Below are 13,429 nucleotides of genomic sequence, written 5' to 3' on the forward strand. Positions count from 1 at the left end.
GTTATGCGTCTAAAACGTAATTTTTTTTCCTCTTGCGATAAGTCATTTAAGTCATAAATCAAGTCAACGGATGTTGGTAGGTTTATGTGTATCCCAGCCAGTGCACTAGCCATTATTTTTTAATCGAAGAAGTTATTCAAGCATTAATGGCAAGGAAAGCCCCTTGTACTTGGGAGTGGCCACATCTCCCTCCTATCTGCTTCAAGGTCTTCATATATTTTGGCTTTTTTTTTTTTTTTTTTTTTAATCCAGTATTCCTGTGATACTTTTGTTTTTTATGAGTTTAGTAAATAACTCTGTCTCGCCTTCTGTCCAAACATAACGCATCATCTTTAAACAATGATCAACTCTGACGTACGCCCGATGGAAACGTGACTGCACCTTAAAACATTTCCCTTTAAAATGATGAAATCATCTCCTAGTACTTCCTCTGTTTAAGATGTTTGCTCTCATGCAGGTTTAACATGTTGGCTAAGACCCGGCACACATGGAAAAATGACGGTATGAATACGGTGGAGTATGAGATCGTGTCCCGGGATTATCAACCTCTTTTCACCAACATCACGGTCAACATTGGCACCGAGGCAGGGCTGCACCCGCCCAATAAAAAGACTGCTTCCCCGAGGCACAAGTCTTAGCACCACTGCAGACCACTCGCCCACATGCACATGGCCAGTGAATCCACGGGACATCATGCCTTTACTGCACCACAGACTTTTCTCCTGTAATGGTGGTTCCATCTCTCTCTCTCTCTATCTCTCTTATCTCTCTCTCTCTCTTGCTCTCTCTAGTTTGACATTTTGGTCCTGTGCTCTCTGGTTCACTTTATAAGTCAGGATGCTGCAGAAACTTCCTCTACTGGTCCACATATTGACCACTTCGCAGAATCGGTATTGGACCACTCTGGAGGAAGGATGTGTTTCCTGACGGACAGACTGTTCAAACATCCTCTGTGCCCATGGGCACCATTTAAAAACCTCTTTTGCCTTAGAATCAAGCTGCACTCTCTCTTTACATTTCTTTCATGACGACTGAAACATAGATTTGGCCTCCCGTAGTAGGGTGAGGCCGACTCTTCGGGAAGGGTACAATTATTTTTTTGCCATGTGATGGAAACAGTGAAGCAGGCCGATGTACTGCTTAAGCAACGTTGTTTTCTGCACTACTCTGTGAGTCTGGTGCATTTCCTGTTCAGTAAATTAGAACTTTTGGTTATGTACTGTATTGTTATCCAGACAAATGAGTGATATTTTGTTATATATCTTCCATTTCGGGTAACTCGCTCAGAACTGGCCTCTTTGGTAGTAATAACCACTCTACATATACTGATGTTTTCCTTTTGCCTTTGGTTGTCTTAGTAAAAACGTTGGCTTTAATAATCAACGCGCTGCCTCTCATTTTCATGAATTACTCAACACATTATATTTTATCCTTTTTTTATGATTGGCTGGCTGTGTGCGGTGTTGTCATTTGCTTTGGATTAGTTATAGTGCTGTTGAATGTAGCCGTATCTCTCTTCTTGGTCATCACGTTGATTATGTTCGGGTTGGCTTCGTAAAGAGTTTATGCTGCTTTTTCCTCGTGTTTCCGTTTGAGTCCAACATTTACTACATTTTTGCCTAGAATCCTTAGAAAGACATTCAGTTTCATTTAAGTGTAATTATTCGTAAAACCATTCTTACGTAAATTGTCCCATTGAATAAAATGCCCTAATATTTGTAAAAAACATTCTAATGTAAATTGGCGTAATCAATTAATCGAAATGCGTTAACTTTAAAACCATTATGTAAATTGTTGGATTGAATTGAATGCGTTAATGTTTGTAAAACCATTTTTACATAAAACTGTTATGTTGACTTAACTTAAAGTGATGAAACCTGCTGCCTTAAAATTATCAAATAATTGAATTTATTTTCACCTAACTTATTTTTTTTCAATTATGCATGTTTATTTACTTAATAATTTTAAGGCAACGAGTTTCCTCACTCATTTTAAGTTGTCAACTGATCACTTTTTACAGTAAAATTGTTCCTTGAATCAAATGCACTAACTTTTGTAAAACCATTCTTACGTAAACCGCCGCATGAAATTAAACGCGCAAATCTCCTTAACTATTCTTGCGTAAATTGGTGCAACAAATCAAATGCACCAACAATCATGAAATCAATGTAAATTTTTGCATTAAATTAAATGTTAAAATTCATAAACCATTCTTAAGAAAATTGTTGCATTGAAATTTAATGTGTGAATGTCCTTAACCATTCTTTGTTAAATTATTGCATTCAGTCAAATGCGTCAATATTTGTTAAACCATTCTTACGTAAATTGTTGCATTTCAAATTGAATACACAAATATTTGCAAAACCATTTTTACATAAATAGTTGCAGTGAATCATATGTGCTTTCAATCAAAGAACCATTTCCTATGTCAACTATCCCCTTAAATTCCATGTGCCAATGTTCACAATTGACATATTGGTTGTTCTACTTGTTCATGAATGAGACCCATTATTGGCAAAATCTGATGAAGAAAAAAGTTCGTTCTTGCCGACTGACACGAATGACAAAATATACCTTAAATTGTTTTTGTATGTTTCACCTTTAAAGATGCAACTGCAAAACTGTTTATTAATTTAGGAAAATATCACTACTAAAAATGAGTCTAAATCCTGGCCTTCACTGGCTAATGTAAACCTTGTTTTTGCCATGCCTTGTCTCGTTTCTGTCTAACCTCTAAACGTCTTCTGCATTAAGTCTCATGGTGACACGGACTCTGTGATGGTCCAGTTGTTTCAAACTGATCTGTGCATGTGTGGCAAGTAAATTAAGGCAGACTTGCATTTCAAATTTGTAATTGTGAGGCAGAGAATTCGATCATAGATTGTTTTCCGACTGCTGCTGTTCTCTGTGGGAATGTGAAAGGTGGAGATATCGCTCCCCTCTTTACTAATTTGTATGCTGTTGGGAGCTTGTGATGGGGCATTTGAAAAAAATATTTTGTTGGGTCATTGAAAGAAGTCATTGGATGTCATTAAGGCAGAGATACCAAAAATTCATATCATCTTTTTTTTCTTTTCTTTTTTCAAGCATGTTTTTTCTTTTATTGCTTAACAGAACTAGTCTTTTTGTACAAATTTTTTTTTTTTTTTAATTACAATTACAATTACAAAATGTTAAAGTGGTCATTAATGGTCAGGTTAATTAAATCTGTCCCTTACCCAAAGTCCGTTGGCTCACATAGAATATGACCTGAGTGTAATGAGTTATTTTGGGATGTAATGGGTGGCCCGAGATGTGTATTCTTCACGTTGAGAATTTATATTTGATAATTGTTCAGATCATCATCATAGAAGGTACATTGAAAATTCCTCAGTTGTTCAGCCATGAATTATATAGTTTGATATCTACAGATGACAGGCTGCACACTACTCAGGTGGGATGATGGATTAGATGTTTCTAAATGTGCCTTACTGGGCATCAGTTTCCTCCAGCTCTTCAGTGGGCAGTGCTCTGAAAAAGTTTGGGGTATATGTTTCTCTTTAAGAAGTCTGCACACTACTCAGCGGCCTTATGATGATTTAATAAAATGTTAATGTACTAAATGGCTCATGTGTTTTGTGACTGGTGTGTTTTAGAGATTTGTGCAATTAAGGGTCTATTTGATTTATTATTATTTTTAATGACAGTTTTAAAATGGATTAAACTGCTGCCAAAATACTCTTTACAAACCTTCATTAAAAAGAATACCGTTGCTTGATAATCTTGAGGGAATTTTTTTTTTTTTCCCACAAATTAATTTAATATTGGGTAAATGTAAGGCTCATACTTCACCCTGGATAGTCTGTAAATATTGGGTTAACTTTATTTGCATATTTATGAGGTCAGAAGCATTGATTGGACAAGTACTACGTGATGTTTTAACCACTTGTGATTGTGGAAATGTTGCCACAGATCCAATCTTAAAAGTTCTACTGACAGCTTTGTGAATGCAATGTATATCGTAATTGCAGTTTTCAATTTTTCATCAGTTGAGTAACTGTTAAATACCTTTTCATTGCAGCAAGTTTGCATAGATCTGTTGCACAGGAGCTGCTTTTACTCTGCAGAGTCACTGAGTCTGTCCTCTGCATTTCTGTTACTGATCAGCTCAGATACTTTACTACACACAACCCTTACATTTGTATATACACTGTCTATTTTATATTTGTATTGTGTATCATATTTTTATTATTGGTGTCTTGTCGCTGTCATTGTCTGTGCTGTGGAAGCTTCTGCCATCAAGACCAATTCCTCATACCAGTAAACGTACTTGGCAATAAAGCTCATTCTGATTTACTATCATTGAATTGTATTATGCATAAGTAATATATCTGCCACTTAACATATCATTGGTCATTAAAAAACCCTTATTGGTTGACCACTATAAACATATTGAACCTAATTGAAAAGTTTTACCATTTAACATGAACAAAAACTAGCAAACAATACTTCTACAGCATTTATTTTCTTCTTAAACTCAGCATTAAATAAATAAAAAATCAGCCTATTTTGTAAATGTATGTTATTGTGAGAGATTCATCCATTCATTCACTTTTGTCCTTGTAATATTTAAACAAATCAAGGATTAATCCACTCTGCTGACATATGCGGGATTCTCCAATCATTGTCCGCTTCAATCGACAGCAAACTCACATTTATTTTTTTAATTACAACGCCCACATCTCAAAATACAATCAACAACTGATGAATAAAACCAGGACCCCATCCTAATTTTTTTCCTTCGATAATCGTCACAATGTCTCATTATTAACTAACATTAATAAAGATTAATGAGTGCTGTAAACATATATATTGCTCACAGTTAGAGCATAACGTATTGACGTAAATTAACAAATGAGACCTTATTGTAAAGTTACCCATATTTTAAAGGATGTTTTTATTGTTTTTGTCCATACAGTTGAAGTCAGTGGTGCACACAATACAACACTGGAGTCTCTCGAACCCATCTTTCTAAATATCTTTCATAGAAGTCTGGGATGACACAATGTTCATTTTTGAGTGAAAATGACCAAATTTAAAGCCGAATAATCAGACATTAACACAGCTGTGCAAAGAAACGCTTTAATCTGTAATACTCGTTAAACATGACTTATATTAACCAATAAATACGAAAGAGGAAACCGCATGCAGCTGACAGATCGTTGCTGCCATCTTGCACAACACAAGTTAAGGCATTAAAATTTTCCTGACACCGCTGTACCTGGTGTAACATTGATCACAAAAAACCCGGCCGACGTCACTACTACTTCACCAAAGCGTACAGTAAGAAGTTGTTTGTCTGATAAGAGCATCATCTACTCGTGCTCACCAGCAGCGAGTCTCTCAGAGTTCGGTACGGTTTTCACATATGGCTTGATTTCTTGCTTTTCCTCCTAACGACAGAAAAACAAAACAGCGCGGCTAAATTAGTGCACTCTAATCCGCCATAGTGTTTCATGAATGAAAGATGAGACGACGCTCTCATGTAACAGCTCAATGATCTATAGGTTTCTGTGCGTAATCTTAAGTGTTCTTGATTCGTCCCTAGTGCTTCATGAGGATCACCAGGATCTTCTTACAAAAACATTTTGCTGCAAATACAAATCATTTCAAATTTACTGTATAATTAGCCAGTAACATAAAAAAAAAGAAACTAATCTGAAGTGTCCCTTCATGTGACGGGTTAACGTTACAGTACATTGTCTAGATATACCTAATGGGATGTGGACACTAGGATGGGATTCACAACACGGTGGATTAAGGGTATCAAAAAACGAGTCACTCAGGAAGTATGAAATTCTGTACAACCCCAAGATTGCATATGTTGTCATCTCTTCCGTACTCTTCATGTCTCTCTTCTAGCCTTCTTCTTTTTGACTGGTGGTTTCGGGGACTCCCGGCTGTCATCTGTTTTTTCTGGTGGAGAAGAGATAGTGTTTTGCATACCGTTAAAGTTCCCCCAGTTTTTTTGGAAATTACTTTTCATTTTGTGTGTAATATAGCTGTTTGTGAATGTAAAAAGTGCAGGATAAATGGATATTGTCTCCCGAAAGAAAGAACCGATTCTGAAAGTCGTCGGTAATTCCACTCTCATTTCCTGCATGAATCAACATAACCTCATTTGCATAATGCCAGCCTGTGGTTTTCATTGGCTACCCCCAAGAACGTCTACTTTGACCCGCCCTCAAACAATGTAGTTATAGCTGAGGCCTGGAAGAGTTTGGTTTGACATGTCGAGAAGACGCTGTTTTAAAGGGATACTCCACTTTTTATGGAAATAGGCTCATTTTACAACTCCCCCAAAGTTAAACAGTTGAGTTTTACCGTTTTCGAATCCATTCAGCCGAACTCCGGGTCTGGCGGTACCACTTTTAGCATAGATCATTGAATCGGACAAGACCATTAGCATCTCTCTCAAAAAAAATGACCAAAGAGTTTCAATATTTTTCCTATTTAAAACTTGACTCTTCTGTAGTTACATCGTGTACTAAGACCGACGGAAAATGAAAAGTTGAAAAGCGCATGAAAATAGTCGACCCTATAGTCTACCGAGCTGGGGACTATTTTCAGGCGCTGCGTCATATCATTACGCCTGCTGGAGCCATGGTACGGCAGCAAAGTTTCTTGATTATTACGCAGGAATGAGAGTATAGTTCCTAGCCATATCAGCCTAGAAAATCGCACCTTTATATTTTCCGTCGGTCCTAGTACACGATGTAACTACAGAAGAGTCAAGTTTTAAATAGGAAAAATATCGAAACTCTTTGGTAATTTTTTTGAGAGAGATGCTAATGGTCCTGTCCGATTCAATGATCTATGCTAAGCTATGCTAAAAGTGGTACCGCCAGACCCGGAGATCGGCTGAATGGATTCGAAAACGGTAAGACTCAACTGTTTAACTCTGGGGGAGTTGTAAAATGAGCCTGTTTCCAAAAAAAGTGGAGTATCCCTTTAAGCAAAAGCAAATTTACTTTGCATGCACTTCCAAAGAATGAGGACTCTGGCTCGAATTGATATGGTAAAACTGGCACTATCATTACTGTATGAAGCCTCCAGAGCAGAAATTCAGATATGGTAATGGGCGTTCTGTTTCCGACATGTGCTGTAAGCGGTAGACCAATCACAACAGACTGGGCCACTGATCTGACCAATCAGAGCAGGCTCTCGGAAATGAGGGGTTTAGAGAGACTGAATCCTTTGTTAAACCATTTCAGACAATGACAAAACAGGTTCTACTATGTATATTATAAGAAAATGTTTTTCGACCTTGGATGCATGTAAACCAATTGTAGGAGACCCTCAAAACAAAATTAGGAACCTTAAAAATAGCACAATTGGGGCACTTTAAACTTAAACGCTTTTATATGGTGGTTGAACGTACTTTGTGTTGGTACAGGAGTGGATTTGTCAGTCGGCTCGGGTCCACTCGTTCTCTGTTGCGTCTGTACCGGAGCTGACGGTGGCTGTGAAGAGGATGAGAGCTTTAGGAGCTAGTTTTGTTGCTAATAAACAGATGAATGTTGAAAAACAAAGAGTTCTCACCCCTGCTGTGGCAGCTGAGACGTTTCCCGTCACGCTCTGTGCCGGTGTCGCAACGCTCGTGTCTCTCTCTGCCTTCATCTGCGACTGAATATGATACAGATTTTCTGCATTAGGTTTGAAGTAACAGTTCAGTCCTTTGTGAATCATTTCTGGAAACATCCTCACCGGAGCAGAAGGTCCAGCATCTTCCACTTTCTTCTTTTTCTTTTTCTTCTTCTTAGCTTTAACGCTACCAGGGGCGCCTGCTTCGTCTTTATCTTTCTCGTCATCAGACTCCTGTAATGAAAAAAAATTAGGCCGTTTTCAGCCTTGCTTCAACTTCTTGCTTATAGGGATGCGAATTGTCAGGATTTACTTAAATTTGAATTCTATTAACGATTCTTTAACCATACTATTTTAACAATGCTTTTTCAAAGTACCATTCATTACAACAAAACTGGGCAACGCTTTCCAATAAAGTCCCAGTAGTTCATTTTAGCAATGCATTTGTTAGGTTCGTTCATTAGTTAACTACCTTAGTTAACATGAACTAAGAATGAACAATACTTCTTCAGCATTTATTCATTTTAGTTAATATTAATCTCAATATTTACTAATACGTTATTAAAATCAAAGGTTGTATTTGTTAACATTAGTTAATGCATTGTGAACTAACATGAACAAACAATAAGCTGTATTTTTATTAACTAATATTAACAAATATTAATAAATACTATAACAAATGTATACATTAATTAATGTTAACTAATGAACCTTATTGTAAAGTGTTACCCAGTATTTACTATTTTTTTGTTAAAAACTGTTCCTTGTTCAAGTTAGTTAAGGTCCATCCAATACTTTTTTATAGATACAACTCTAGCTTTCAATAATATATTAGTAAATGCGGAAATCTAAATGCTTTAGAAGTATTTTACATCGTTAGTTCGTGTTAACTAATGGAACTTTATTGTAAAGCCTTACTCAAAACTGTTTATCTTTAATGCATTTATTTTAAGTCAGGATTATAGAGATTCATTTGTGAGTCATTTTGACTGATTCATTAAAAGAACCGACTCATAAGAGTCATTCGTTCTTTAATGGGACTACATTAGTAACCCCAAGGATTCCCATTCGCATATATCGGTTTATAGTCACATGACATGCAGGTAAACAAATAAAATATTTTTTAATAGGTTTTATTTTTAAATTATTTTTTATTTGACTTTTTTTGTGATAATTATTAGCTTTATCAAGTCACAACCCCCCTGCAGTTTGTAATAAAATGATGTTTATTTGTAGTGTGAAAAATGTCTATTTGCAACAGCAGTCTTTCTCTCTCTGTCTCTCTCTCTCTGTCTGTCTCTCTCTCTCTCTCTCTGTCTCTCTCTCTCTGTCTCTCTCTGTCTCTCTCTCTCTCTCTCTCTGTCTCTCTCTCTCTCTCTCTCTCTCTCTCTCTCTGTCTCTCTCTCTGTCTCTCTCTCTCTGTCTCTGTCTCTCTCTCTCTCTGTCTCTCTCTCTGTCTCTCTCTCTCTCTCTCTCTCTCTCTCTCTCATCACCATCAATATTTCTCAAATGTAGAAACAGATTCTGATCAAAACCCAGATCAGAAACTGATTTCGATTCCTTCTCGTTATTAATTCAGAGAGGTAAAAATGTAGTTTGTTTCCACAGGCCTACAGCTGCACAACGAACTGACCTGTGCCACTTCCAGGACTGACCTGTGCCACTTCTGGGACCGGCGGCTCCAGCGGTAGTGCGCTCACGGGCTGTTGCTCAACATAGTTCCCCCACTCCTCTGATGGAGCGTTCCAGTCACACGATGGATCTGCAGATGTGCTTTCTTAGGAACACAACAGCAACTCTTAGTAAGTCTGTGACTCTGTATATGTGAATGAAAGAAGGTTCTGGGCATGTATAGATTCTTACTTATTCCAGACCACTCGTCATCCACTGGTACAGGAGGATGAGCACTCCAACTCAGGTCAGGCACTGTAAACAGAGTAAACACGTTTTGAATTTTTTTGGATGTAGTTATTTTTATATTTGCGACAGATCATGGTGAAACTGGAGATACTGTACATGATTAAGTGGTACAGAGAAACAGCTCCTGGCTGAATATGAGCAGAGCTACAGTTGAGTTTAGTTACGCATTTATTTCATAAGTTTGTAATTACCAGCAGTCAATCCACTGAATGAAACAATGGTCCATGAGCCTGTATTAAGAATAAAACATAAACAAATTAATCTACTTGCATTTTACATTCAATGTATACACAAAGAAGTATCTTGAGCTCACAAAATAATTGTAATATTGTGAAATATTATATATTAAAATAATGGTTTTCTATGTTAATATATTTTAAAAATGTAATTTATTTTTGTGATGCAAAGCTGAATTTTCAGCATCATTACTCCAGTCTTCAGTGTCACATGATCCTTCAGAAATAATTCTGATATGCTGATTTTCTACTTAAAAAACATTTCTTATTATTATCAATGTTGAAAACAGTTCTGCTGCTTAATATCTTTGTGGAAACCATGATACATTTTTTTTCTGGATTCATTCTTGAATGGAAACTTCAATAGCACAGCATTTATTTGAAATAGAATTATTTTGTAACATTTTAAATGTTTTTACTATCATTTTGATTAGTAATAAATTATTTTGATTAATAAAAAAAACTCACTGAATAATACATAAAGAGGTGTTCATAGAAAGTTTTCATTGACTGAGTTAATAGAGAAGACATTAAGATAGAATAAATGTGATTGACAAGTTTAAAGTCAGATTCACACCATGCATCTCCTGCATGAGCACCAAGGCTCAACCAGTCCATCATTTTATAAGACACATACAATAAGTGATATAATAAGACAAAATGTGCCCTTCTCGTGAAGAAATTGTGACTCCTGAAACTTTTTTTCTCAGTACCTTCCATATCTTGGGACCAGACAGAGGGTTCACTAGTCTGACGCTCAGTCGGGACAGTCATGCTGGTCCAGCTCTCTGCCTGAACACTGGCCATCTGAGGAGGAAGCTGCAGGCCCACATCACTCAAGCCAGAACCATTAACAGCCAGCCCTTCCTCCCAACATGGTGTCACTACCATGATCAATATAAGCATAAACAAACAAATAAGTCTATCTATATTTCACATTATAATCTGTTAACATTTGATTTATTACCTTGAGGAACGACAGTATCTCGTACAAAACTTGCTTCAATTTCAGGTGGGTCAACTAAAATGTTGGGGGGAAAATTGTTTTGTTTCAACCATTATATATATATTCACAACTGTAATGTACCATACCAAATTATAAACAGTGATAATATATACCTTCCACTTCTCGTTGGACTGGAGGTGTAGAAACAGTGGTGGTGATGTTGGTTTCTTGTTCTTCTGGGGTGGTTTGGACCTGCTCCATTGTACTAATAGCAGTGAAAGCTGCTGCTGCTACTGGGCTGCCTGACCCATCACCCGGAGTCTTGTCCTTACGCTTCAGTTGTCGTTTCTCACGGTTACTGACCTTGGTCTCCCAGGTACCTGACAGATACAATTACAATGACAAACATGTTCCAACCATTATGCAAATACAATTTGTTCTGAGCCACAATAATTTAATTAGGCAAATAACTTTTGTGAACTACTTCTGTGAACTATTATTTATAATATACATACACACACACACACACACACACACACACACAAATACATACATTCTTGGAATATTTAGCATACAATTCAATACAATACAAGTCAATACAAGATCTTGGCAAAAATTGATGCACCGTCCTCTTGATGAGAATAACATCACAAAATGTATTTGCATCAAGAGGTGCATTCATGTTTGGTCAAGATCTTGTATTGACAATGCAAGAGTCCAGCACTCTGTAAAGTCTCCTCCAAAGACTTTTAATGAATTTAAGGTCTGGACTCAGAGGTGCTAATACATGTGTGAAAATGATTCTTCATGCTCCCTCTTAACCATTCTTTCACAATTTGAGCCTGATAAATCTTGACATTGTCAATTGACAGTGTCTTGTTCCTGCATAGTGGTTTAAGAAATGAAAAGCTACACACTCCATCAATTAGGGTTAGAGTAACTGTTGGCAAACATAAAACATGCCAGAAACATAATAATCACTGCAATAATGGTCCAATCATTGACTCTTAAGCATTTGCCCATTTAAATCGAAACACCAACTTTTTGGGGGGGCTGGGTAGTGTATTATATTAATATATAATATAATATAATATGTAAAACATATATTACTGTCAAATCGATATATATATAGCAATTATATATAGCTACACATATCCACACACACACATATATATATATATAGCGATTAATCGATTCTAAAATAAAAGTTTGTGTTTATATAATGTGTGTATATATTATATATATGTATATTTATGTATGTGTATGTGCACAGAATGTATGCATACACATGTATGCATATGTTTGCTATATATATAAAATACCATTATTCATGTAGGCTTACAAATAAAAAATATACTTAATTAGCCATTTATCTATCTAATAAATCACTTATTTTTTTTACAACCTTTTAATTCTGTGTACCATTTATAAAGTATGGGATTCATATTAATCAAAATATACCTTCATCAGGTTCTTTGCCGTCAACAGACATAGAAGATTTCTTCTCTTTAGCAGGAGGCTTTGGCTTTTTCTTATTCTTCTTTGCCTAAAACCATCAGGAACATCAGAATAAATAAATGACAATATTTTCATTTTTGGCTGAACTATCCCTTAAAACCTAAATGTCAAAGTAAATGACACAATGCATATCATTATGACCTTGTCAGTTTTCACTCCTGGTAGTTCTTGATCGTCCAGCCCTTTGGCATCTTCCTGCGGTTCAACAGCAAGTCCATTCCTCTGGGCCTTCTGTGAAACATTTATTTTAAAATAAAACACAATGGGAGAGTAATACATGTAAAAGTTACTACTGATATTTTCATTAAGTGTGGTGATTTTATTCAAATTATGCCATTTGAAAGCTGTTTTTAATAGAATTTGGATGCCTGAATGTCAGTTAGAGTTGTGTTAAACGTGAATGACTAATGAATCGTTTGAGTAAATGATTCAATTCCCTTGTCTCCACCAATAGGCGTAACAATGCAACCTGCACTAAACGAATCTTTTTGGAACCGATTCAAAAGAAACGAGTCAGTAACCCCCCCAATCTAAACGAAGCAAACCTTTTCAGCATTCTTCTTTCTATTCCTTCTCTTGGGCTCATCTGCCTTCTTCACCGGCTGCTCTGGACCGGTGTTTTCGGCGGTGTCTCCGGTCTCTGTCCCTGTAAGCCTTTTAGAGAAACCACGACAGACCGAGACCCCTAAAATGACCAAGAAAACCAGTCCGACCCAAGCTGTTAAAAGGAGCAGCCATGGAGCGCACAGATCAGGATTCAAGCCCAAGTCTATTCCCAGCTCAGACTTCAGATAGACGAGGCCGGTCGACAGGGTTTCTCTGACATATCCCGTTATCTGCTCCACATGCTGTGAAGCGATCTCTTGCCAGCCCGGTGCCATTGCAATCTATTGTACGGGTACCGGCGTGCAATCATTCACAAAATCAATATTTTGAGATAATTACACGGGAATAAACGTTGCTTTGCCAGTTTGCCACCAGCGTGCCACCGATTACTGCTGCTATTGCTGCTTCTGTTCAATGAAGGTGCATGAACTGACTCGCAGACAAGCTCCCCTTATTGGGCTGGAGTGCTTACTGTGTTTTCCAACAAGGGGTGAGCTGTGTACCCCCAGAGCAGGGTTTTCCTAACTTTTTTTATGCCAGGGCCCCTAAAAATATGGCGTATTGTTAGTTGGAACCCCCT

The 13,429-nt window shown here is 36.9% G+C and overlaps 2 protein-coding genes across 4 annotated transcripts in view; one reads left to right on the forward strand and one right to left on the reverse strand.

Annotated features, from left to right (window-relative positions):
• Positions 1-4,341, forward strand: part of LOC309483228 (beta-1,4-galactosyltransferase 3) — a 20,050-nt gene extending 15,709 nt beyond the window's left edge. For both annotated transcript variants that reach the window (XM_082148921.1, XM_082148920.1), the window contains one exon: positions 458-4,341. In XM_082148921.1, coding sequence (XP_082005047.1) covers positions 458-638 — 181 coding nt within the window. In that variant the 3' untranslated portion in view covers positions 639-4,341. The remainder of the gene's footprint in view (positions 1-457) is intronic.
• Positions 3,157-13,286, reverse strand: mtdhb (metadherin b). 2 transcript variants are annotated; one of them, XM_082148902.1, is made up of 14 exons: positions 12,789-13,286; positions 12,385-12,474; positions 12,187-12,271; positions 10,899-11,105; positions 10,747-10,800; positions 10,493-10,663; positions 9,735-9,773; positions 9,487-9,549; positions 9,279-9,400; positions 7,747-7,857; positions 7,582-7,665; positions 7,421-7,502; positions 5,848-5,955; positions 3,157-5,432 (listed from the first exon to the last, which is right to left on the reverse strand). In XM_082148902.1, the coding sequence occupies exons 1-13, from the start codon at positions 13,122-13,124 to the stop codon at positions 5,885-5,887; spliced, it is 1,515 nt and encodes a 504-aa protein (XP_082005028.1). In that variant the 5' UTR covers positions 13,125-13,286; the 3' UTR covers positions 3,157-5,432; positions 5,848-5,884. The 2 variants fall into 2 exon arrangements, with proteins under 2 accessions (XP_082005028.1, XP_082005027.1); XM_082148901.1 differs by having other exon boundaries at positions 3,157-5,955; positions 12,789-13,284.
• Positions 13,287-13,429: the final 143 nt, after the last annotated feature.

Source organism: Leuciscus leuciscus (assembly GCF_965113295.1).
Source record: "Leuciscus leuciscus genome assembly, chromosome: 20".
Classification (NCBI taxonomy): Eukaryota; Metazoa; Chordata; class Actinopteri; order Cypriniformes; family Leuciscidae; genus Leuciscus; species Leuciscus leuciscus.

What these genes read in the sequence shown, in the direction of transcription:
- mtdhb (XM_082148902.1), bottom strand. Translation starts at nt 13,124, where the DNA reads ATGGCACCGGGCTGGCAAGAGATCGCTTCACAGCATGTGGAGCAGATA. An exon ending in CTGGTCCCAAGATATGGAAG is followed by an intron (nt 9,774 to 10,492) that starts GTACTGAGAAAA and finishes TTCTTAATACAG; the next exon opens with GCTCATGGACCATTGTTTCA. An exon ending in ATGCTGGACCTTCTGCTCCG is followed by an intron (nt 7,666 to 7,746) that starts GTGAGGATGTTT and finishes TATCATATTCAG; the next exon opens with TCGCAGATGAAGGCAGAGAG.